Here is a 27,374-nt window from a genome sequence, read left to right on the forward strand (position 1 = left end):
CCTTAAATTGCGGGTTAAGGCTGAAGAGAGAGGAAACAGAGTAAAATTTAGATTTTTGTACTTAAATTTGTATCTTTATTTATAGATACTGCCTGTCCAAGAGGGTATGCAAGAGTTAAGGGTGTGGCCTGTGAAGGTAGGAAAATGTCAAACCTTTAAAATTTTTGATACAAAAATACTTAGTACAACAAGATGAAATTTTGAATACAGAAAGAAGAATTTTTCATTAATGCAATAATTTCATGGTTTAACATATCATAAATGCTTCCTTGCCAATGAGGCATGTTTGAAATATAGTTGCTACTTGGATTGTATGTTCCAAGTGTCTCAGACAGAATAAAGTAAATGAGCAGATAATGGACCATGTGGGTCCTCTCTTGCATTTGGAGAATAAACCGCCAAATTTCGGCAGCTCGTGGTGCCCTGCTCTCCAAAGAGCAATTTAAAATTGAAGCTTGGAGTAATTTTGCATGGTCATTCGCCTAACTTTAGCAGTCTGCTTATGTGATTCGACACAATAAAAATCATCTCTTAAGGTTCACATCTAGAAAATGTTCTGGAATGGATAGCAGAAGCTGTAAATGAGATAGTTATATTTTCATGACATTGTGAAAACCTCACAATGTCATGATATAGTAATAGGTATATAGTAAGAGAAAATTTCACCAGCTCTTCCTCTAAAGCTTCCATGGGATACTTCTTGTGCATTTGAGAGGGAAGTTGCATTTTAACATCACAAATGCAAGATGGCTGTGAAAGTGTTGAATTTCCTCAGTACTGCTCTGAAATATCATATATTGCAGTCACTGAAATGCAAACTAAATACATTGCAGAGTTAAAATTCTCAGACAAAATGGAATTAATAAAATAATTGTTGCCATCATCATATTTCAATTAGCCCTGGGAGAAAACCAGGAATGGACTACACTGCCAAATGTTTCAGCCTATTTGCTTTGAGGACCACCAGGTTTCAGGTTTCTTAATAGATTTTCCACCATTTTGACGCAAACTTGGAAAAAATAGCCAATGCAGCAGACATATGCTGAAGTGGTTATATATAATTTCTTGAAGAAGTAGAGGAATGTAACTAAAACAGATAAACTTGATCCAAACCACACACCTCCCTATTTTCCCAAACCCCGACAAATGCACCAGCCAGCATCACAATGAACTGCTGTGCTAGATTATCACTGAGTTCTAGTGGAATCATGTGAGTGTTCTGAGTAAGAAAATCTGAGCTTTATTGTTCAGTACGTAGATACATTTTAAATTTACCACGTGGCAGATACCTTTAAAAAAAATATCCTTAGTATCACATTCTTTCTGCTTTATTTGTGTGATATGTGTAAAGAGAAGAAGGCTGATTACAAAACTACAGCTTGCTGGCATAGTGCCTCCAATGCAAGTAAATAATGAGCAAACTGGTGATCAATGTTGAGAATAGCCATAGACCTAATATATTTAAATTTTAAAATGTATAAATGAATGTGTCACCAACATGAAATCGGGCTTTGGTCATGCTCAGTAGAAGCAGAATCTCAGGTCAAACTGAAATCAAAGCTAATCTGGCTTAGACCCAACTCAGCTTTGAATAGGAATCAAAACTGCCACTTTCTTGGTCTATCAGATTGTGATCATACCACAGGGAATATTCTACCTACTGAGCTTTTGAAAGAACAAGTCCTTTTTTAAACATTCCTAAGAGAGAAAGGATCGTTTTTGATCTCCGATACTATGCAAAAGCTTGTGCCATATCCACTCTGAGCTCCATTTCTGAAAATTAGTTCCACTGAAGGCCTTGAACAAAATCTTAGGAATAAAGTAGTAACAATATGATGCAATTAGTGCACAGGATTGTCAACAAGTTTCAACTCCACTAGTTTTTTTCCTTACCAGGATATGCTTAAGCATTTACATTGATCGTTGACTACATTTTAACATATTATAGAATAAGCCAATAGAAACAAGAGTTAAGGCTCTCATTCTTTTTGTTACTTTGGACAGATGTGAACGAATGTACAGTCTTTCCTGGTATCTGCCCAAATGGGAGGTGTGTGAATACTCAAGGGTCCTTCCAATGTGAATGTCCTCAAGGACTGACCATAGATGGCACAGGCCGAATTTGTGTGGGTAAGAAATAAGTTGTCATGCTTTCCTTTAAATATAATAAAGATTTGGTTAGCATTAATTTTTAATATGTTACTTTATGTGCAAAAATTAGAGTGCATATTGTTCTAGCAGTGTAATGATTTGGTTTCCACTTTAACTTAAAGCTTATAATTTATGTAAAATACATAGATGTATTGGGTTATTTGTTTTTATACGATGTTAGAGATAGGTTACAGCTTTAGTTGATAGGAATGTACAGCAGACTTAATTCCAGGAATGAAATGTTGCATATTGCATCCAAATTTTACCACAAAGCTTTAAGAGTAAGTCAATCTGGGCTGGTTTGCTGCTCAGTTGGACCATCAGTTGTCTGTATTTTCACTCCATCAGTGTTCAAATTAAAATTGTTTCCATAGGTGAAACCTGTGTTATGGCCATTTGGGTAATGGAAATTTGCTCTTACAGAATTCTCAAATCATTGCCCAAAAGCTTGAGATACAGCATTAAATTTGGTCTCTTCGAACCTGTATGATAATTAGTTAATTAATACATACATACATACATAAAAAACCTTTTTTTCCCAACTCATGGATTTCAATGCAGCCACAGATGATCTGGTTTCACATTACAAAAGACTTGAATACAGACATTTTTCTAGAAACACAAAACAACTGTATCATGGGGGTTGTCCGTATTATAGTTTAAGTGAGAATCTCTGGTGGCAGCAGCAACTCCGCAGCATAGTCATTGTGTAGGAAAGATTACATTAAATTGGTCCACGTGCATCATTATGACCTCGTCAATGTCATCAAAAGAGGAAAAGCTAATCCTGTTTTCATAAATGCAGCATTTAAAAGAGCATCAAACCAGCCAAGAAGAGTCCATTGATGGTGTTGTATTTGTAATACAGAGTAAGATGCAGTAAATAAGATCCTTTTCTACAATAATATAAACAATTTTAATTTGCTTTGATTTCAGAAGCCACCATTGTAGGTTCATAACATCTCAAAATTCTTGTGAAAACCTGGACTTTTTTTTAGTTTTCCAACATACAAATAATAGAATGCAGATACAGTGAGAAATTAATTTAGCTATGTTTATGCTCTGAAGTTACAGTTTAATAGATCTTTGTTGTGGGCTCTCTGGCTACAAGACAAACCTGAGTGTACCATTTCAATTCTCCAAAATTTCAACGACGTTAGAGACGCTAGGTTTATTCTTGGTAACTTTCTAAATTGTCTTGCTGTCTGCTCTCAGCATCTGTTTGCTACTCAGACTTGCTGCTTTAGTTCAGAATATCACTCCATGCTATTACTAAGAAATAATTAACTTATGATAAGAATGCATAGAATTCATTAGCAGATGAGGCAGGAAAATTGTTTAGGTCTAGAGGGAATAAGGTTTTGTCCTGATAAATTGAAGAGGTTTGCCTTTGCAAAGGAGACAGGGAATGCAAAGTGTGTAGAGTATTGAGATAGTGTATGAAGAAATTATTGTCTGGTTGTACATTAGTAAGCACCTATGCTAATTTCTCCTGTATGCAGTTCATTTGCCAAGAGTTAAAAATAAACAGACATTGTTCATGTACTTAAAACTAGGCGGTAAATGTTCCCAAATTTTCACCAGAGTGCAAGTACCGCTGTGCTTTGTAGAACGAAAGGTATTTATCAAGTACATTTCAACTTGATACTCACTAGCTTCCCAACTGTGAAAGTAGGTAGAGCAAATTTAGTTTTGGCCATGGTAAAAATTGGCATTTATATTACGGTAGAATTATTTTTCCCTGTTCAGGTATATATATTCAGTGCACAATATTTACCTCTGATTTTATGTTGCACTTCAAAAAGAAAAATTAATTAGAAATAGTCATTTTTAGTTACTTTGTGCAATCTAAACATGACTCGAAAGATAGGAGCATGTTCTGAGACTGAGTACTTTAGGTATTTGGAAATAGAAGTCCTATTCTAGTCATTCTCATTAATTGCATACATATATTAGTGTTTGTATCTTATACTTGACTTTCAAAATTCAGCTCCTTCGAAGTCAATTTTCATTACTTGGACACTGCACCTAGTTGGCTTTTGACTTTAAAACAAACGCTAAAAACAAACTTGCTGTACGGCAAAATCCTGTAAAATGTTGTCAGGACCTTAGTTCAGGTATAGGTGGGTACCTACGATATTATAGACCTTCCATGATAGGATACTCTTATTGAAATGTGCTCTTTTGTAGATATCCGCCTCGAACAATGTTACCTGAAGTGGGATGAAGATGAATGTACTGAGCCAGTTGCTGGAAAATTCCGAATGGACGCCTGCTGTTGTTCAATTGGATCGGCCTGGGGTTTAGAGTGTGATGAATGCCCCAAACCAGGCACTAAAGGATACGAGCTTCTTTGTCCAAGAGGTCCAGGTTTTGCCAACAGAGGTGATATTTTAACAGGAAGACCATTTTATAAAGGTATGATAAAAGTCACTGCTTCTCCCAACTAAGGTCATGTCTATACAAGAAAACATAATTAGTTTTAAAATTTGAATAAAAGATAAATGAAAATGAAAAAAATATAAAATAAAAAGTACTTTTTATGAAGTTCAGTTGTCCGATCTAATCTACAATTACGTTATGCTAAGTAGTACAATTTGATGTGATAGACATGTCATTCAAAACACAAAAAATATCTCTGTAGAATGAAGCAGCATGAGTCTAGTTATTATCCAGAATCTTATACTGTAACTATAACCTGGTGCTTCATACTCTATTGTTCTTCCAGATGTCAATGAATGTAAAGTGTTCCACAACCTCTGCATTAATGGAAAATGCAGAAACACTATTGGCAGCTTCAGGTGTAAATGTGACAATGGATTTGCTCTGGATATGGAGGAAAGGAACTGCACAGGTAAGATAACATGAGCCAAGTGACCAGTGTCAACTGATAAACGGTACAAGGGATAAGCAAAATAAACACAACTGAAAGCATAACCATGACACAAACAGCATTAGTACCTGTAGCAACAACAGTGCCAGCAGTATTGACGGGGGGAAAAAAAAACAATATGAATAAGGGATGTCTATAAAAATTTGACCAGCTGTTCAGCAGGATAAATTGCACAAGTGGGACCAGTGTCACAGTCAAGATCATCTGCTTAAGCATTGTGAACAGGACAAATACTGGGAACAAACCCAGCAGCACAAATGCAGAAGATTAGAAAATATCGCCAATTGAGATAGCTTATGTCACATCCCACTTTATTCAAAAAAGCTGAGAGTAGTAAAAATGATAAGGTAGAATACTCAGCAAGCAGAATGCAGCATTGATATAAGAACAATCTCATGAGAGTGAAATTCTAAATAATAAGTATATAGTTCAAACTATTATCCCTTATCTGTTGAGTTGTAATTGAGGGCCATTTAGTTAATATTGAAGGGATAAGATTTGAAAATAATTTTGTACTAAAACCATAAATAATTAAATTTAATTAACATGGTCTAATTTTAGTTAATACACAATTAAAACCTGGAATTTTAAGCCATTTTTGTCTGATTTTTAGATTTGACAAAAGAATTCCCTTATATAAAGAAATGTTACTTTTGTAATAATAAATACTTTATTGATCCCTAGTGGGAAATACTTCCATTACAGCAGCAACGTTTAGAAACACACTTAGCAGTGTCTTCTAAAGTGCCTCTTACTGGAACTTTCCAACTAGAATAGGCTGCATCCTTACTCTCTCACTCCTAATTCATATGATTTCACTGACCTGTGATAATTTCAGCTGTCTTCATACCTTGTTTTCATAACTCTTGTTGTAAGTTACTTTTCCCTCAGTCATAGAGCAGCTATATTTAACCAGAAATATCCAGAGATTGCATGGCGTGAAAACAAATCTTTGATCATTTTCCTTACTCCTTTTTAATTCACTGTACAGCTGCCCAAAAATTACAAATTTCATGACATCTTGTATGTAGGTGTTAACAAACATGATTTTAATCCTGAATATGTTTTTCCCCTCTTTAATAAGACATTGATGAATGTCGCATCTCTCCTGACCTCTGTGGAAATGGAACTTGTGTCAATACTCCTGGAAGTTTTGAGTGTGAATGTTTTGAAGGCTTTGAGAGTGGATTTATGATGATGAAGAACTGTATGGGTAAGTATATTCAAAGATTACTCAACCAATTTCATTCCATGAAAGTGGCCAGTGATTTAGTTAATAAGTATATTAAGTATTGTCAGATGCACAGTTAACCTCTAATCAATACATGTAATAGAGTATAGATTAAACAAAAATTGTAGTTAAAAGCCGATAAGACTTGTTAGTTGTATCCTCAGAGCAAGAAGGAAGAATCCGAAAGGTAGTCACCTCAATCAGTTGGTGAGACAACTTAAAAGTAACCAGTGGGGTTCCTTAGTCATGTTTCAGAGTATGAATTTCTTGATTGTGTCCTTGGTTGGAGGATGCTCTTTGGCACAGAGGAATCTACAAGTGGAGAGAGTGATTCATTTGCATAAATGGAGGAATAGCTGCTCAAGGAAGCTTTCTCCTGATTGCTGTTGAATTTTAATTCTGTCACATTCAGCCATTTTTCATTGTGGAATGAAGATACCATTTTATAGCTCTGATCAACATCAGTTAAGAAAATGTATTAATGTAGGCGATCAGTGGCAGATTTAGCAAGATCATGAACATTGGTTCTAGCTTTAAAGTATTTAAGGGAGGATGTGAAGAATTATTTTTCTCCTGTAACTAGTGTGCTAGAGGCTTGAAACTCATTGCCTGAAAGGATGGTAGATGCAACAGCTCTCCATCATTTTTGAAAAGTACTTGGTTGTGTATAGGAAGAGCTGTGACAGCAGTCCAGATGCTAGAAGGTGCATTGGGCTGGGTAGCCCCTTTTGCGGTTTTCTGTGACCTTCTTTGCTTCAGTTAGTAGCAGCTTTATTGTAATGGTTGTGACGGATATTGTAAATATTTTTGAAGCCTTTAAACATATATACTCAGTGACAACTTTATTAAGCACATGTGTACACGTGCTCATTATTGCGAATATCTAATCAGCCAATTACGTGGCAGCAACTCAGTGTATAAAAGAATGCAAACATGGTCAAGAGATTCAGTTGTCATTCAGAGCAATCAGCAGAAAGGGGAAAAAATGTGATTTAAGTGACTTTGACCATGGAATGATTGTTGGTGTCAGACCGGGTAGTTTGATTATCTCAGAAACTGCTGATCTGGGGATTTTCAGGCAAACAGAGTTTCCGAGAATGGTACGAAAACCAAAAACATCCAGTGAGTAAAGATGTTAATAAAAGAAGTCAGAGGAGAATGGCCAGACTAGTTCAAACTGACAGGAAGGTGACAGTAAATCAAATAACCACGCGTTTCAACAATGGTGTGCAGAAGATCATCTCTGAACACATAACATGATTACTGAGTGGTATGGTAGCATAGTGGTCAGCACAGCACTTTACAATACCTGCGATTTGGGTTCAATTCCTGCCTCTGCCTGTAAGGAATTTGTACGTTCTCCCCATGACTGCATGGGTTTCCTCCTGGTGCCTCAGTTTCCTCCCAAAGTCCAAAAATGTTCCGATTAGTAGGTCAACTAGTCATTGCAAATTGATCCATGATTAGGCTTGGATTAAATCGGGAATTGCTGGGCAGCGAAGCTTTAAAGTGGATGGGCTACAGCTGCAAAAAGATCGCACGGGGGTTTCCACACCTCTGGCTATTTTATTAGGTACTCTCCTACACCTAATAAAGTGGCCACTGAGTATTATGCATGTGTGAGTGTATTTTATATATATACTATTATATTACATATACTATTATGACGTTACCATTTCTTTCCTTGTGCAGATATTGATGAATGTGAGCTAAATCCCCTGCTGTGCCGAGGTGGTACTTGTATAAACACAGAAGGCAGCTATAGATGCATGTGCCCTCCAGGGCATGAGCTTACTTCAGATGGCAGTGCCTGCATTGGTAAGAAAAACATATCTACTCTCAGGGGATGATCTGACCACTCATAGCCAACATTTTATTTTTTAAAACTCCTTTTTCTGATTTTTGAATTCTTTTCTGCAATATGTGAAGTTTTCTCCTTTCTTCCCATTTTTCAGATATCAATGAATGTTCCCTCAGTGATAACCTCTGCAGAAATGGTAAATGTGTAAATATGATTGGAACATATCAGTGTGCCTGTAACCCAGGATACCAGGCTACCCCTGACAGGCAAGGCTGTGGTGGTAAGATTCATTGAGATGTATTGAATATATAATTTATTTATAAAAGCATTTTACTGTCAACTGCATAGGTAACTACTTTTCAGTTTTGTATCTTACTACCTTAAAAATGCTGAGTGAATTGATCAAAACTCAAGTTGTCATTTTCACCAGTTCCTATAGTGGTTTCCGAGGATCAAAATATGACAAATTCACCTCCACCTGCCCAAATTGTTGCTTTAGAAAATCTTTAGTGTCAAATCAGGTTCTTATCTCTTTAGCAAGACGAGGTACATCAGACTTTGGCCTTAATGTGCAAGTGGAACCATATCCAGATTGATCCATTTTGGAAGTAGATGTTGGTCAGCACATCGCTATCTTATGTGTCAGGCCAAATATAAGCCTTAAGTTTATTTTACTGAATGACCTATCTCCTAAACAGGAATGAGTGAGTCCTCAGTTGGGCTCCAGTCATGATTCAGCTGCATCTCAGAAAGTCACAGAAGGTGAGTGGGACAGCACCTTAGTGTGGCCTCTTTCACTGATTTCTGTGTCCAGCCTTTATCTGTCAACTCTTAAGTCTCAGAAATAAAATGGTGTATTGACAAGAGGGCTATTTGTATCATTTCACTCCTTTTTAATTGTGTCTGACTGCTCCTTTCGATTTTTAAGAATGCTACTGCTTTACCACCACTACTACATTTGCCTTTGCACTGGCAGATGTTTTCACAATCTGGGGAATATTAATAAGCCCACTGTGCATGCTCAGTGGTCCAGGGTCATGAGTTACGTTTACATGGATGGCCTGCTCTGTCAAAACATTGCTCCATTCAGGAAAATTCCATTATCGCTTGATCTTTAAGAAATATTCTAATTTTCCTATCAGATTCTTTGTTGAAATCAACAGAATGGTAAACTGGTTCTGCCTTTATTAATTTCTCCCTTTTCCAATGATCATGATGGGCAGTCTTACAGTAGTTTATCGTGTGATTAATAATTCAGAACTCTCAACTCATAATCCAAGGACATGACTAAATATCAGAAAGCTGAGGATTTTAATTCAGTAAATTAAGGAATTTGGATTTTATTTTTAAACAAATCTCATGTTAATAGTGTTGATGATGTAATTATCAAATTATCATAAATCTCTTGGATTATCCGGAATAACACTTGCTGTTGTTACTTGCCTTGGCTAAATGTGAATTCCGATCGGTATTTGCAAACTCTGAAATACCCTGGCAATCTATTTATTTGTATTAAAAAGTTCTCCTCTTTAATAAGTTGAGAAGAAAACAAGATGCTTCAAACTGGCATCAAATTCAAGTTAAGCTGTGGGAAAATTCTTCCCCGTCAAGCTGAACTTGCAAAATCTGCAGAGCAAACATCTATTCACAGCTGTCTAGATGAGTCAGGTGCTCTCTGAGCATTTCTCAAATACACAATTTGTCCTACAGGCAGGTCAAACTGACGGGGGGTGTAGTACAGTGGTGTGCTATGCGGAATGGTTGGGGGGTCTGGGAGTTTTTAACAATGACCCTGTTTTCTACAAGGTTTCATAGCATGAAGTCAGATAGGAAAGATGGATGGATAAAGGGCAGCAGGCAAATGGGATCACCATTTGCAACTTTCCTTTCAAGCTACTCATCAACCTGACGTAGAAGAGAATCACTTTTGTGATTGCCACTGGGTATAAATGCTTAAAACTTTTTACCAATAGCCTATAAATGACGAAGCATCTCGGCCAAAAACGTCGACTGTATTTCTTCCTATAGATGCTGCCTGGCCTGCTGTGTTCCACCAGCATTTTGTTTCTGTTGAAAGAATTCCTTGGATGCTTTAACATGCTGACATTTTCCCAAACTTTAAATTTACCATCTTAAAGCATAGCTGTGGTATCAACCAACATCATCTCTTTTATGGGTGGATTTTTGCACTCTACTTTGAAGTTTTAGGTTACTGCTTAAATTAAAGTAGAAAGTTTGGAAAAGTTCCAAAAGATTTAACACTATCAGTTTTGATGTTGTGACATACTCTCGGTCTTAACCCTTTTGTATAATTTATTTAATGTAATGAAATAAGCATGTAAGCTGCATTTAGAATGACTAACTTAATGTACGTCATTACCAAACGTAATAATTAGCTAATCTACTTTTGCTATTTCCTTCATATTTCAGATATTGATGAATGTACTATCATGAATGGAGGTTGCGATACACACTGTACAAATTCAGAAGGCAGCTATGAATGCAGTTGCATTGAAGGTTATGCTCTAATGCCAGATGAAAGAACTTGTGCAGGTAAACTGAGAAGATATTTAAAAGTCAGACATCATTAGCTGTTACAGCAAGTTCATGTAATTTAGAGTTGAGCCATTTTAATTGGGTTGGATTTTATTACCATGAGACGGTTTGTTCTTAACTCAGTGAGATCTAGGAGGTCAATCTTGTTTGTAAATATCAATATTAAACTTAATTATTGAAATTTGTAAGTATCAAAATGCATAAAATATGTAAAATAAATGGAACATGTAAAATAAATTAAAACCATATATATAAATTAACACCATAAAATAGTGTTTCTTTATTTAAAGATAGACTTTGCATTGTGTGTTCCCTGCTGTTCTGCACTCCCACTGTGATCAGTGAGCCTGCTGATTCTGTATTAGGTTGAACCTGTTGCAAATTGAAGAATACGCCACCCAGCATAAATCTTGAAAGCCTCTGTTCTGCTTGAGGACTCCAGCCACAGAGCACAGACAGGGGACAGCTGATAGAGTCCCGCCAGAAGATTTATGACTTACATGTTTGTGTGCGAGTTCTGAAATTTACTGGCAGTTAATACAGTGAAGTTCTGGCAATTTAATGCAGAGTTTCTAGTATTCCACAGTGAAATATGAGCCTGCATTTCTGCTGTTAACCTGTAAAGGTCTGCTTAAGCACTAAAAATCAAGTTTATAATTCATCTCAATGTATTTTCCCATCTCTGAAAACTAAGTTTTTTTTAAACAGCAATGGAATAAGGATTATTCAAATACATGATTTTCACTCGACATTTATTGTCTTACTTCATTAGATATTGATGAATGTGAGGATAATCCTGATATTTGTGATGGTGGACAATGCACCAACATCCCTGGGGAATATCGCTGCCTGTGTTTTGATGGATTCATGGCTTCTATGGACATGAGGACCTGCATTGGTAAATATTAAAAAGGCAACATTTTTTCTGAAATAGTTTATAATGTTATGTACAGTTAATACAATGTAAGTACCTGACACATTCAGGATGTATTCGTAGCAACACTAATGCTACCATAAATTAGTTAATTGTTGCTGATAGTGACGTAAAGATGTGCCATTTCAGATGTGAATGAATGTGACCTGAACTCTAACATCTGTCTCTATGGTGACTGCGAGAATACCAAAGGTTCCTTTATCTGCCATTGCCAGCTTGGATACTTTGTGAAGAAGGGAACAACTGGATGTTCAGGTAGGGTCAACCAATAGCTACAAGGTGTGTCTTATTAAAAATCTAATGACATTAGTTTTAAGCTTTTTAAATATATACAACATAAAATGTAAAACGTATTTCATGGGTCTCATGTTATGACAATACTCTAACAATAAGAACTTTTTTTGGCAGTGCATTTTGGAAAATCGAGGACATGTTTGTTACTAAATGCAGGCAGTGAGTTCAGTTCTTTTCCCTCGAAGTGTATTTTTGAAAATCAAACTTCAAAGTACATTTATTAAAGTATATATACATTATAAAACCTTGAGATTCGTCTCCTTACAGGCAGCCCCAAAACAAAGAAACCCAAAAGAATCTATTTTTTAAAAAAAGACTGTCAAACACCCAATGTGCAGAGGTAAAGAAAACAAGTCATGCAAACAATAAAAGCAAGCAAATAGCATTCTGAACTGAAGTCCACGGAGACAGTCCAACCACAGATCCTTAGTTCAGCACAGAGCCGAGTAAACGTCACAGAGCAGTGAGCTGAATCAGCCCGTCTGTTACCTCAAGTCCCGACACCCTGACCTTTTCAATCTGGCCCAGCGCCAAAACCGTCATCTAAACATGGGGTTCAGTCACTCCGTTGCACTTTGCGGCCTGGACCCCACTGCCCCAATTCAGCCTGTACTCGACCTTTCAGGTTCAGCCCAGCGCTTAAGTCATCGTCCAAACATCGGGTTCAGACACCTTGATACAATTGCAAATTATAAATATCAGTGTTGATTGCAAAGAAACTTGGTATAATAAGACTTTAATTAAATGTAAGCCAGATTGGTAAAATCTCATCACAGCCAAGGATAAATCAAATCCTCTCTATGAGTGCTGCCTCAGAGTAGAGGACTATAAAATAACAAATAGCCAAGCTAAATAAGATTCAAATAATGCAACATAGGTTTATTAACCTCACTTAAATCTACCTTCCAACCCAAACATTTTAAGGACAGCGTTTCAAATTTCTAGGGTGTTTTTGTGTGAAAGGGGGCTTCATAATTTCAGTCCTAAATTGACTAGCTGTAATTTTGAGACCAAGCCATTTAACTTTTAAGGATTTAAACCTCATTGTTGCTGAGATTTCTTCACCTTTAATCTGATGTGTTATTATTAAATTAACAGTTGTATATCACTTTGTGCTGTATCTATTTTGGAAAATAATTTAACCTAAGTTATTTAAGTTACTGCATTTCACTAAACAATAAACATTTCCTCATTAAGGAAGAGGGAGCTGCCATGAATGAATAGAATAGGTTTAAACTGGTGAAGTGTGCGATTTATCTTCAATTGCCTTTAACAGAACAGAATTATCAGAGAGGCATTCTGAGAAAAGGCCATTCATTTTTCATTTCGGGTATACAGAATAATATAGCACATAATAGTACAGAGTAGTATAATAGTACAAGTTTCCCCCACTATCTGAATGTAGAGCATTCCTATGAAACCATCCATAAGCCGAAATGGCGTAAAGTGAAGAAGAAATTACCATTAATTTATATGGGAAAAATTGTTGAGTATTCCCAGACCCAAAAAATAACCTACCAAATCATACCAAATATTACATAAAACTTAAAATAACACTAACATATAGTTAAAGCAGGAATGATATGATAAATACACCGCCTATATAAAGTAGAAATAATATATGTATAGTGTAGTTTCACAACAGAATCGGGAAATTTGAACCAAAATCGATTTGTCAAAAAAAATCGGCACGTACATGCACGTCACGCATGCACACGTACAAGCATTCGCACGTCACGCATGCGTGCACACCTGCCCACGCAAGGCTTCGTGGTCATGGTAGTCTTTCTCGGGGTGAACACAAGTTTAAAGCAAGCGTCTCTGTTCATAAAAGTGAAAATCCTCTTTCTGTTAACGAAAACGGGTACTAATGTAGGTCTTTCGTAAAAGCGAAATGTCGTAAAGAGAACGTTCAGAAAGCGGGGGACACCTTATGGGCCCTTCAGCCCACGACACTAAGTTTTAGTAGATGTAGAAATCATTAAGTGTCAGAGAATAAGAACAAGAAAGGTAATGAGCTGTGGAAAAACTTTAAGATCCATGTTATTTGCTTGACTGAAGGAGCAACATTATCCTCAGTACAAGAGGAAAACTTTCCTGTCTTTAGCAGGGATATTTCTTCTCTGTGTGGAATAGGAGAAAAGGTTGGCTATTGCACTAGATTAGCAAACACACTGCATTACCTAGATACTGATTAAAGTACAGTGCTTAATGGAGGATACTATGCAAATAGCAATTTTTTCATAATATCCATTGTAAATATTTCTATTGTGTAAGTTATTCTTGTATCTGCAATGAATATTATTAGCTTCATCAAAAAGTTTCATAAGAGGCAAAATAAATAATTTGTATTATACTCTTCATTTTGCAAAGCAAGTCATAAATCAGTAACACAATTTTTTCAATGTTTTGGCAGTGATTTCTCTATCTAATAGGATATATGGTTGAAAACCAAGGTTACATCCAAAATGTATCTTCTATGATTATGTTGTCTTGTCTTTTTAGATGTTGATGAATGTGAAATTGGGGCCCACAATTGCGACATGCATGCTTCATGTGTCAATGTTCCTGGAAGCTTCCAATGCAGCTGCCGTGAGGGGTGGGTTGGTGATGGCACCTCTTGCATTGGTAAGTTTTCATGTTCGAGAACTAATGGACATTTGTTTTTATAAAGACAAAACTGCACGGAATTGATTTCAAGTTGAAAAGAAAGTACAAGATTAAAAAGTGCATTACGTCCAAGTTTGTGCAGTATGTAGGTAAATAAATGCCTTAGAGGAAAGAAATTACACTCTGGTTGTTTTTCTGACTATTGCAGCGTAATGCATTTGCAATGGCATTTTTGAATAATTTTGCACCAGAATCTGTTTTAGTTGGAAAATACAGTGCAGTAATTGTTGCATAGTTTTTCTTATCAGATCTAGAGGTTTATAACAGCGTATTTAAAGTGAATTCTGCAGTTGAGAAGAGTTGTCATTATTATAGAAAACAATTGCAATTTCAGAATTTAGGTAATACCCGTAATTGGAAAAGCATCCCTTAATGGTTTACAGATGCCTAATTTGAAAAAAAAAATGCATGGAAACAAAGACCAAAATAATAAGTGTGTCTTTTTTAGAGTTAATTTTTAAAGAGGAAAGAGAAAAAAATAATCAGGGAGGCTTATGATAGAAATTCCAGTGCTTGTACATTCTCCAGTGGCATGACAAAGAGGGCGGAGGTTAGACAAGAGGCCAATGTTAGAGGAAGACAGTTATTGTGAAGTGTTTGTGCAGCCATTGGTACAGACCAAGAAGAACTAAATAAAATTTATTTTGGTTCAGACTGGTGAAAATAAAAATTCACTGATTTAAATTACATATTTTCAGATGAAATGCAAAGTTTGAGAAAGATCTAATTTATAATCTGAATTTCTGAGAGTGATTACCTGTGGGATCTGGAGCATACAACTTCATTGCTACATGGAAAATCATGATTGAAAAATGGTAACTTCCACAGTCATTTAGATTATAGCCACCAGGGTTGTTTCAAAAAAGAAATGTCATATTCTGGAACAATTTCTGTACTACTGCAGATCATTGATAAAATACCCATTTCTCTGAAACCCTTCACACCACAATCCACTTTGAGTATTTTTTTCAAATTTTGACTTTAATAGTGGATCGGCTTTTGAAACTATTGCTGTACATCTGAACTAAAAATAAGTCTCCCTTGAGTACTCAAAAGGACCTTACAACAAGTAGGTTTAATTTTTAATCAAACATAAAGTTGCTTGAACAGGTCTCTTGATTCTTTTGACTGTCAATTGTATTATTATCTAAAGAAAAGAAAATTTATCTTTTTTTAAAATCAAGATTATGTTGTGGCATTTTGTTGAGCAATCAAAATAAAATCCAATTCAGTTACCACAAGAGTGCCTATGTTCTAAAATACAGACTCAATAACAGGTGCTGGAATGCAAATACTGCTCTAAGGGTGAAACAACATTATGAAAAATTAATTAATTTTGTATGGCACATTGGTTCGTTGTTCGTCCATCGTTGACGTCGATGAGGACCTCGACACCATTATGATGGTGTCAAGACGAGCGCGTGATTTGGATTTAAGTGAGGGAGAGTGGCACATTAGGAGATTAATAATTGTCCCAATACCAGAAAGTCCTTAATCAAAGTACACATGGTTTGCAGGAGAGGGTGACAGACCTGATTGATAGAGATATCCAGACAAATTAAGAAGTTTCTGTGTAATCTCAGAATGTTATCAAAGTGCACTGCATGACGTGGAGCAGCGTTAGCAAACTTCGTGATTCAGAATTGCAGTGTTAAGTTTTCTTGCATTCCTGTGGGATTGAATTTGGCTATGGTATAATGTGACTTGAGAGACTCTGCTTTAATAAATTGACTGAAGCTCCTAAACAAGCTTTTGGTGCCCAGTGGAATGAGGTTTATTTAAGATATGGCTTTGCCCTTACACTCCATTATCCAAGAGGAGACCTATAAGGCTCTTATGACGACATTGTTCTTCTACCTTGGGATGGCAATTGCTGACAAAGGTCTACTGTGCCAGTAATTTACCAATTCAGCTCATAATTCTGCTACATTTTCTTGTTACTTCAAGAAAGTGCATGGGATATAGAGCTCTTCCAACTGAAGAAGTGAGCAGTTTCATTTAAAGAAACTTGTAAATTTCTTATGATCTGACCTTTGCAATGTGGATGTTGATAAGACGATTATAGACTGCCTGAAAACTACAGGGAAACGGAAAGAGAAATGCCTCCACGCTTCTCATCTCAGTAGCCCAGAAATATTTTATTGTTTATTACTATTATCACTGTTCGCTGAAATTGAACATTGGGAAGAGTGAATTGTGTTAGAGTGTTTGGCATCACTCCAGAATTTCTCCGGAAGGCTTACTGGGCCCTATTCAGCATTAGCTGCTTCTAACAGTGTTATGTCACACCTCATAAAATGTTCTTTTCCAGTATGCCAGAGAAATAATCCAAAAACAGTTGTTCCCCAAATTGCCTCATCTCCCAATGGTCTGATTTTTGCCCCAAAGGCCCCTTTAAGTTGTGATGCCACCAATAACAGTTCCAAAAGGCATCTGACTCATGGTTTTTTTCCACACTTTTCCAACCATTACTTCCCCAACCCCCAACTTGACCTTGGTTCCAGATGGCACATTTTCCTTTCATTCTGTACTAAAGTTTGCAGTGGCAGGCCTGTGAATAGAAGTCCATTGTTGTGTTACACAATGAATGTATATAGTCACTGTAAAACCACACTGCACTTTATAGAGTATAAAATTTATAGACCTTAGGGTGTGGTTTATAGATGATACCATGACTCAATCATTGCCAGTTATAAACTACCAAGGCAGACTATCATGAGATGTTCCCTTACTGTGTATCAGTGGCATTTTCAGTTCTTAATGAATCTTGGACCCGGTTTTACATTTGTGTCAAGGAAGGAACTAATGTATAATGTGTTGTGTATTCCATTCAACTAATAAGGTGCCTTTTTTTAAATTGGTAGACCTTGACGAATGCAACAATGAAACTCATCATTGCAACCTCAACGCTAAGTGTATGAACACTCCTGGATCATATCGCTGCCTCTGCTCTGAAGGATTTAGTGGGGATGGTTTTATGTGTTCAGGTATGATGAATGAATGAATGAAACTGATGCTCTTGTTTAATAAAAATGCAGCCGTATATGAGGAGAGAAAGTGTACCATTTTGCTTTGCAATAAGGTTACATCATAACGTATTAAAGGACCTCAGATAATGCCTTCATCTCTTTATAGTTATGTGTAGATGATCAATTTTCATACAAATCTACAGGTATCAGTAGCCCTTTATTTCATCCAATTAGTTCAATTTTGTGTGTGAACACAGAGTATGAATTGGCAGAAAATTCTCCCAGCAGAGGCATTATTATTTGAACTTGATTCTCATCTCACCCCTCGCTACAAATCCAGTCACTCTTACAGCTGGCTGGTGGCGCAATGGCATCAGCGCCGGACTCTGGAGCGAAGGCTCCCAAGTTCGAATCCAAGTCGGGCCACCCCCCCCCCCCCCCCCACCCGAACATGCTTTCCATCCGTGCCAAGTTGAGCGTCGAGCTAGCCACTCGGCCTCATAAAGAAAAAAAGGGTTGAGTCAGGAACGTTCATATCGTGACCTGGTTAATCCGAAAGGAGACCAATCCTGACGCCACGCGCCAGACAAGGATGGCTGACTGATGCGACACGCTTAAAAAAAAAAACTCTTACAGCAAAAATGGTGATAAGGATAAGAAACTCAAGCCAACCGAAAATGTTACCATCTCCTTCCTTGCTTTAGTCACATTTGTCACATCTATACAGATTGCCAAAACGAGATTAGTTATCTCCTGTGGCATGGCACAAGAGTATATTGTGTCATATTTAAAAACAAGGCCAATTAGCAATTATTTTACTGATTGATGGCTGAGTAATACTTAAAAAAAAACAGATTGTTGGTTCTAATGCCCTAATACATCTACAGTTGTAATGTGCTGAGTACAGGCAGCAGTGTATTAACTTGTCTCACTCATCCTGATAGGATTATAGCCAGCTGCATTGCAGCCATGGAACGATTTTCTCTTCTGGAAGCAATGATTTACTGTAAGCTTTGAGAAACTACTGTGCTTGCATAAAACAAATGCCAAAGTTAAGAATAGCCTGCTAAGTTTTCAGAATTACATGTTTTGCATGTGTTTCAGTCAATGACACAAAACTAAGCTTGTCTAATACTTTAAGTTATCTAGTATGAAGTGAATAAATGGTGAAATTGGATTTCCAGAAATGTTATGGTTATATTACAGTGTGGAATCATCTCAAGAGTGTTGCAATAGCATCAGTTGCAAATATTAAAACAAGAATCCACAAAGACAATGTCGCAGTATGTAGAGTTTGCTAGTAGTGTGCTTTCTGTAGCTAAGCAGCATACTAAAAGATAGGTGCCATTTTATTCCCAAAACTTCAACCATTAATTCTTGTCATAGTGTGCATTCTGCTAATATTTAACATGATTAAAGATTCATTTCATCTCATGTTTGTATGAATAACGTTGCTAATATAAATCTGAAAAGCCAATTGTGCTGAAGTTGCATGGTTAACTATTAAAATAATTAGACTGAAATTTACTTATTAAAAGAAAAAAATTATTTTATTTACTGCAGTCACCAATGAGAGTATTCAATCATTGGAAACACTCATTCTGTTAAATAATTGAAAAAAATGAAATTGATGCTTAGTGAGGTAATAACAGCATTACTTTGTTGACTGTTATTTACAGATGTGGATGAATGTGCAGAGAATGTTAATCTGTGTGATAATGGCCAGTGTCTCAATACACCTGGAGGATACCGGTGTGACTGTGAGATGGGGTTCACACCAGCTTCCGATAGCAAATCCTGTCAAGGTGAGTAATCCTTGTAACTCTGATGGATTGTGACTAAGTCTGAATATATGTGGTGTTCTTTTCATTGGGAGTTGTTATTGAAAGTGTTCTCCAGTATACTTTTAATGAATAGATGACAGTAAGCGCAGCTCATGACAAAATGCCGAGCTTCCCCTATAGTGTGATGCGGCTCTTGACATCTCCAGTCCTTGACATCATAACCAGAGATAATTTTATTTTAAAATCACTTTATAAATGTGTAACAGCAAATTAAAATATGGATTGAACATATTGAGATTAGGTGCTGATTTTTAATCAGTTAATTAAGTGCACACATTACAAACACAGATAATGAAAAAATCCAATACAGCAGTCCTACACTAACAATGAAGCTATTATTAAAGTTGTCTTAACATTTAGGAGTATACCAGTGGTAGTTTTGTTCTGAATCTTGTGTTGTTTGTGTTGCTGAGTCTATGCTCATGTCTGCAACCAGGCAAAATCAGAACCTTTATCTGTAACTATAGATGTAAATCCGAGTTTGTCTTTTGAATTGGATCTTACATTATTTTTTACACCTCTAGAGATAGGTTAATATATTATGTCTCTGATGAAATACCTAAGACATCTTCAGGGAGAGGTGTCTCAGAAAGGCAGCGTCCATTATTAAGGACCTACAGCACCCAGGGCATGCCCTTTTCTCACTGTTACCATTAGGTAGGAGATACAGAAGCCGGAAGACACACACTCAGCAATTCAGGAACAGCTTCTTCCCCTCTGCCATCCGATTCCTAAATGGACATTGAATCTCTGGACACTACCTCACTTTTTTTTAAATATACAGTATTTCTGTTTTTGCACATTTTTTATCTATTCAATATACGTAATTGATTTACTTGTTTATTTATTATTATTATTTTTATTTTATTTATTTTTTTCTCCGCTAGATTATGTATTGCATTGAACAGCCTCTGCTAAGTTAACAAATTTCACATCACATGCTGGTGATAATAAACCTGATTCTGATTTTGATCCTCTATTAAATATAACAAAATGTAGAATATCAAGACAACTTGGATTTTCTCTCTTTTGTTCTGTCCTAACTGATCAAAACAGACTTACTAAGAATTTCCTGTACTGTTTGTCAAGTTATTTAGAGTCCTGGATGAATGACCTGATATAAGTTTACATCTCATTGCATCAACAGGAAGTTTAAAGTTCAGTTAGTAAATCAGAATTAAAATCTATGATCAGTAGTTGTGCCCAGGAAACAATACTAAAAAAACATTTGCACCTCTAATGCCAATTAGAGACAGAATTAGTTTGTCCTGTATGTGTTTCCAGTGATCATTTCTGTTCTGTTCAGTGATGAGCTTGCAAAAATTTTACAGCCGTAGCTACATCTTCTTGGTCCCATCCTGCTTGAGTCAGTCTTCCAGGCCATTTGTATTATTCTCCATTGAAATGTTTTTGAGCCTTCCAGAAACTGGAGCTAATGGAGGCACTAGGTAGATAGGAAGATAAATGTAGAGATTCGTGGAAAATAGAAAGTTAGACAACTTCCAAAGGTGATTGGTGATTTTAGCATGTATTATGAAGTTATAAATTTGTTTTGGATGTACATTTTTTTTATATGTTGGTCAACTGGATTAGTAACAGTGGGGAGATATGAGAATTTAGTGTTGCAGTTATTAGTGCACATTCCTCGCAAGTTTTTGCAGGAAGTTATGCTACATGCCATAGATAAAAGCAAAATTGATGCCCACTCTGGAATGGTGTTGCCCAGACAAGAGCTTCAGCATGCCATTGGTCTGCTCCATCATCTTTGTGTGGCAACATGGTGTTCACTGAACTTGTGCACAATAGTGACAGTTATGTATGGGTCGCACATTAAAATCATAAACCATTTTGTCAGCAGATTAGACTCAAACACCAAGCAGCCACTTTGGTTGCATTAGCGGCTAAATTGCAAGTAGCCCAACAGATTGCTGCAGAATAAAGGCATCAGGATAGACGCTGAGGTACTGCTAACAAATCTGGAAGATTCACTTCCATTGGTTTTATTTCAGATTGATGTGTGGTGATGCATAGCATTGTACACGCACATGTCGAAGCTTGCCATCCTGATTAAGCAAAATGGTCCCTCCATCTGCTGTTTTTTAGAAAGGATGATTAAAATGTAGTTGGCCTATTTTTTTTGTTAGGGAGCTTCTTTGACCCATCTCCCCTGTTCAACAGTCGACAGCCAACTGTGAGACATTACACATACTTCCAACTTAAGCTTGGAAGAAGATAGACGGTCATGTTAACAGCCACTGCAAAAACATTGAATGACTGATACTCCTTTGAATGGACATCCAGCTAATTCCGAATGCTACCACTCTGTCTGTAATAGCAGTTGCTGTCCATGATCAAAAGCAATGTTCTGGATGTATTTAACTATGGCATGAATCCTGGTTGGCCCAGCATAAGGTCAGGGAATAATTGTTGTGGTCAAAACAGGGTGTGAACAGTATGGCAAGTTATTTCCCAAACTTTCAGAATCCTGTTTTCATAGAAAATCCTGTTTATTGAATTGAGTATAATATTTGGTGTAGTTTGTCCTGTTTATTAAACTCTGAAGTACAATAGTATTAAACAATCTCTTATCTGTTCCTATGTTGTTGGAGCAATTGTAATATAAATGAAAATATTGATAATCATTAAATTTAGTTCTAAAGATAGATTGATTTCAGTGGAAATGACAATCTAATTGCAATGACAGAGGGAATGTACGGAGACAACTACCAATTCACTCATAAGAGGGTCAGTATTGAAGCTCTTTAAAGAGGATGTGCTTTCCATCTTAACATGTCACCTGCTAAATGCTGATGACCAGTTCTGCTTAACATCAGGAAATGAAGGAGATAAAGTATGAGAAATGATCTTCTCAACATTACAACCTTCCACCAAATTTCTGAGATCACCAAAGCTTGTTTCTAAATCTCACCAATGTTATGGTACCCTTTTTTCCACATTATTACTGCTGGCCTTCCAAACCATGACCACCCATTTCAAGCTCCACAAGCATGACTACCATGAGCTAAAGTATGAAATGATTTTGTGAACTTGCCTTGAAAATGAACAGTTTCTAAGGTATTAAATCATCATCCTAATAAAGCATAAGACCAGCTAATTTCATAATGTTAAATTTCTGTTGCAATTTAGTACGCAATTTGCCAGTTCATAATTAAATAAGAGCTGTTTATTTTCTCTCCCAGATATTGATGAGTGCTCATTTCAGAATATCTGTGTCTTTGGCACCTGCCTGAACTTTCAGGGTGTTTTCAGGTGTGTCTGTGATGATGGCTATGAACTTGACAGAAGTGGAGGTAACTGTACAGGTAGGAAAAGGACAGTTATGGAATTAAATTTTTGAAGGTATCAAGAACTTGTATCATATTTCTTTGTGTGTGGTAAGACAGGCCAATTGAATTATACTAATTTAGTCCACAGTTTTTCATCAGTTTCTCATCTTCATTGAAATAAGTAGGTCTTGAGACTTGTGTTAGTCACATAGTATTATTTCTAAACTACCAAAAAAGTGGAAGTGCCACAATTTAATGATAGAATTCCAAACATTGTTTTGTGCTTTTGCCGAAATTACGTTTATCTGGATCCTGTTGTATTCCTGTAAAGACCTCTGAAAGATTATTGAGAATGCTCCCATTCTTCAAAATACTTTGTTTTTTTTCTAGTAAAAATGAAACATCATTTTCTCTTTAAAAATTATTAAAAATTAACAACCAATGGTACAATGTCAGCTGAACTCAATCTTCAAGAGAGTGCTTGCCTTTGCTGGCTTGAAATACAGGGCCATTTATCAACCAAGAGGTAGTAATAAGATTCTCATTACATACAAATATATGAATCACAAACAGGAATAGGCTACTCAGCACCCTGAGCCTGCTCTGACATTCAGTGAAATCATGGCTGGTCTCAATGCAATCCAGCCCCACATTCCTGCCTAACCCTGGTAAATTTTTGGCGTTTTAGTAATCATGCTGATACAATTGCATTTCTGTGTTATATTGACAGTCCTGTTTACATACTATTTATTACAAATTACTATAAATTGCACATTACACGTTTAGGTATAACGTAAAGATTTTTACTCCTCATGTATGTGAAGGATTTAAGAAATAAATTCAATTCAATTCAAGCAACACACATCAAAATTGCTGGTGAACGCAGCAGGCCAGGCAGCATCTCTAGGAAGAGGTATAGTCGACGTTTCAGGCCGAAACCCTTCATCAGGACTCAAATTCAATTCAATTCATGATTTATCCACCCCTGCCCTAAAAGAAAATTCAATTACTGGCTTCTATTACTCTTTGCAGAAGAGAATTCCATAGATTTGTGATTTTCAGGGAAAAATAATTTCATCCTTCTTTTGAATTGTTGACCCTTTATTTTTAATTAAGCCCTCTCCATGTCACCCTGTCAAGACGCTTCAAGGTATTTTATGTTTATGTCAAAGTAATTTCTTGCTCTTCCAAAACTGCAGTGGGCATGAGCCTAACCTGTACAGCCTTACCTCACAAAGCAATCCACCTGTTCCAAATATCAGTCCAATAAACGTCTGAACTGCTTTCACAATACTTAAATCCTTCCATAAACACAGTACTCTAGATGCAATTTGACATTACCCAAAAGAAACTAAAACGTGACCCACCCGCTACTGTTGTATGAATTTCCCCTAACAATAACAAGTAATCTTCTGCTGGTTTTCCTATTTACTTGCTGTATCTGCACAGTACACTTTCTTGTGATCGTGCACTAGGACATCCAGAGCTCTGCAATCTGCGACAATGAAGAGAGTGTGTTTAATTTTAATTAGATAGTTTTCACACACTTCGCCAGATCTTTCCTCACTCACTTAATCTGTTTGTATTCTTTTCTAATCTCGTTAAGTCTGCTTCACAACTTAATTTACTATCTACCTTAGAACAATAGACAAATTTAGTAATCGTATCTTTTCTAGCCTTCATCCAACTCACAGTTTGTTCCTAGGAAACATTACATTATTGAAAATTATGTTATAAAAACAGTTGTATGAATGGGAAAAGGAAGTTGGGGACGTAAAAGTTTCAGACTCACAATAATCGGACTTTTCCCACAAGACTTTCATAAATAAAGATGTTTTTAATAACAATAAGTTTATTTTTTACTGCAAGCTAAAAATACTAAAGGTTGTGTTTTACGTTGTTTTATGTTGTTTAATAAAGCATCCTTGCACAAATCACATAGACATACAGCACACAAATAGGCCCTTCAGCCCAACTGAACCATGCCAACCAAGATTTCCATCTAAACAAGTCCCATAAGTTCGGCAGAGCTACACTGAGCACAACAAGCAACAGAGAGCAGCAAAAGCCCTGTTCCTCCCACCTGCCATTGCACATATACAGTCCTCCAACCGCAGGACAGGCCGTCTTCGGCCTCCAGCCTCCAATGGACTCATGGATTTACAACCTTGGGCCTAAACCTCCAAGTTCCCGATTGACCTTCAGGCTTTGATCCGGACCTCCAATCAGCTTTTAGGCTTTGATCCTGATGCCCAGTTGACCTTCAGGCTTTGATTTAGACTTCTGATTGACCTTCAGGCTTTGATCTAAACTTCTGATCAACCTTCAAGTTTCGATCTTCAGTATTGACCCAGGACTCACAGATAATGACAGGTGAAGGCCTGAGTTCCAAGCCTTGAATGCCACACTTGCCGATGACAAGACTCTGAACACTAGGCCTCAAACTCCAGAATCTCCGATGATGGGACTCCAAATATCCTCACCAGTGTGCCAGCCTGACACCCAATCATGCCCTTGTTCCTGGCCTTCAAACACGTAGCAATGCTTAGACTCTGGCCTGTCCTCTAACTTCCCCCACATCCCTGTCCCTAAGCTCTAGCCTAACCCCTAACTCTCCACTCAGTCCCCAAAACCATGCCTACGAACTATCTTAATATATATACCTGCCTCATCCATCTCCTCTGGCGGCTCATTCCATACATTGACTACCCTATGAGTGTAAAGGTTACCCATCAGGTTCCTATTAAATCTTTCCTATCTCACGTTATATCTATGCTTTCTAGTTCTCAATTTCCCAAGCTCGGGAAAAAAAAGGACTGTGTAAGACCATAAGACCATCTTGGCCCATTGATTCTGCACTGCCATTTCATTATGGCTAATCCATTTCCCTCTCAGCCCCAATCACCTGCCTTATCCCCTTATCCCTTCAAGAACCTATCAACCTTTGTCTTAAATATACCCAATGACTTGACCTCCACAGTTGCTTGTGGTGACGAATTCCATGGATGCACCACCATCTGGCTAAAGAAGTACCTCCTTATCTCTGTTCTAAATGGATGTACCTCTATTCTGAGGTTATGCCCTCTGGTCCTAGACACCCCCACTATATGAAACGTTCTCTCCATATCACTTCTATCAAGGCCTTTCAATATTTGATAGGTTGCACTGAGATTCCGCCCCCCCCCCAAATTCTTCTAAATTCCATGTATAGTTTTAGTCACCTGTTATAGTTAAAATAGGGCTTGGAGGGTTGTGAGCTGAAGGTGAACAACTAGGACCTGTAGGGAGGATGCTGAATGTGGGCCGAAAGGCCGGTTTCTGTGCTGTAGAACTCTGACTGCATAAGGAAAATACATTTCAAGCATTATCTGATGCCTAGTGCTCTTAGAGAGCAGATACAATGGGCTCCAAATTGAAAAATGTACAATGATAGAACTTTAATGAAACTGAATTCTTTAAGTGTTGACAAAGCTGTAAGAATGTATTCATCGTGAAGTGCCAAGGGCCAAAAGAAAAGCTGTAGCTTGTTTACTGCAAAAGATGTAGCCCCATGGTTCAGATAGATTTCTGGATGCAAAGAAATAAAAAAGCAATCTTCATTCAGTATAAATGTACAACTCACTTTGTATTACAGTTAAAATATTGACCTCACATATGCCCTCGTGATCTTATAAGTGCTATAGGATCACCCCTCATTCTCCTACATTCCACTGAAAACAGTTCCAAATTGTTTGAACTCTCTCCATAACTCAGTCCCTTGGGTCCCAGCAACTGAACACAATATTGCAAAAGTGGCCTCAGCAACATCTTGTCCAACAGCAACATAACATCTCAGCTTCTGTAATCAATGCCCTGACTGATAAAGACAGCATGCCTCAAGATTTCTTTACCTCCCTGTCTACCTGCGACACCTCTTTCGGAGAACCATGTATTTATATTCCAAGATCCTTCTGTTCAACAATACTTCCCGTGGCCCTACTATTCACTATGAATGCCCTACCCTGATAAGTCTTCCCAAATCCAACACCTTTCACTTATCTATATAAAACTTGATTTGCCATTTCTTAGCCCACTTATCCAGCCAATCAAGGTCACTCTGTAAAACCTGATAATGACACCAACTACTTTAGTGTCACCTGCAAAAGTATCGTAGAAGCAATTGCTTTGTATTTTCCTGTAACCTCCCATAGTGACATTGCCAGCCTATGTACTTCAGAGATTATTGTATCTGATTACTGTGGGGAGTTTAATTGAAGCAGTGATTTTTATTTATCCCATAGATTGTTTTGTTTCTGAAGACAGCTTTTTCTTCTGCTTCTCAATTACCAAAGTGGTTTTCTACTTCCTAATCAAAATTGTTTTATAAAAATTTCAGCCTGCATAATGCAAATAGTGTTCCCTAATTAATCAATCATGATACATATAATTCACATTCTGAAAGCACATTATAGCAGAACTACCTGTATATCAACTGGAAAAAATTCTGACACCATTCATTGCATCTGATTATGGTTAAGATGTTTATGCCTACTGCCTGTTTCCTCATAGTCAGCCAATCTTCTACGCAAACAACATGATATTTCTTACAACACAAACTTTTTTATCCACTCTTATTATGTAGCATCACATTGAATTTCTTTTAGAATCATTCATCAATTCCTCTTTATCCTGAATGCCTGTTACTTGTTCAAAGAACACACAAAAATTGGTCAAATCCAGTGGATTCTGCTTAATCGGATCAGCC

At 36.9% G+C, this 27,374-nt stretch overlaps 1 protein-coding gene across 1 annotated transcript in view; it reads left to right on the plus strand.

Moving 5' to 3' along the window:
* The window catches only part of fbn2a (fibrillin 2a), a 338,906-nt gene that overhangs the window by 223,787 nt on the left and 87,745 nt on the right, over nucleotides 1-27,374 (plus strand). Inside the window, exons 22-35 of the mRNA XM_072281722.1 lie at nucleotides 86-136; nucleotides 2,005-2,130; nucleotides 4,342-4,569; nucleotides 4,880-5,005; nucleotides 6,129-6,257; nucleotides 7,968-8,093; nucleotides 8,231-8,356; nucleotides 10,507-10,629; nucleotides 11,405-11,530; nucleotides 11,696-11,821; nucleotides 14,366-14,488; nucleotides 17,395-17,517; nucleotides 19,179-19,304; nucleotides 22,544-22,666. Coding sequence (XP_072137823.1) covers nucleotides 86-136; nucleotides 2,005-2,130; nucleotides 4,342-4,569; nucleotides 4,880-5,005; nucleotides 6,129-6,257; nucleotides 7,968-8,093; nucleotides 8,231-8,356; nucleotides 10,507-10,629; nucleotides 11,405-11,530; nucleotides 11,696-11,821; nucleotides 14,366-14,488; nucleotides 17,395-17,517; nucleotides 19,179-19,304; nucleotides 22,544-22,666 — 1,782 coding nt within the window. The remainder of the gene's footprint in view (nucleotides 1-85; nucleotides 137-2,004; nucleotides 2,131-4,341; nucleotides 4,570-4,879; nucleotides 5,006-6,128; nucleotides 6,258-7,967; nucleotides 8,094-8,230; nucleotides 8,357-10,506; nucleotides 10,630-11,404; nucleotides 11,531-11,695; nucleotides 11,822-14,365; nucleotides 14,489-17,394; nucleotides 17,518-19,178; nucleotides 19,305-22,543; nucleotides 22,667-27,374) is intronic.

This window comes from Mobula birostris, chromosome 17 (assembly GCF_030028105.1).
Source record: "Mobula birostris isolate sMobBir1 chromosome 17, sMobBir1.hap1, whole genome shotgun sequence".
In the NCBI taxonomy this organism is placed as follows: domain Eukaryota; kingdom Metazoa; phylum Chordata; class Chondrichthyes; order Myliobatiformes; family Myliobatidae; genus Mobula; species Mobula birostris.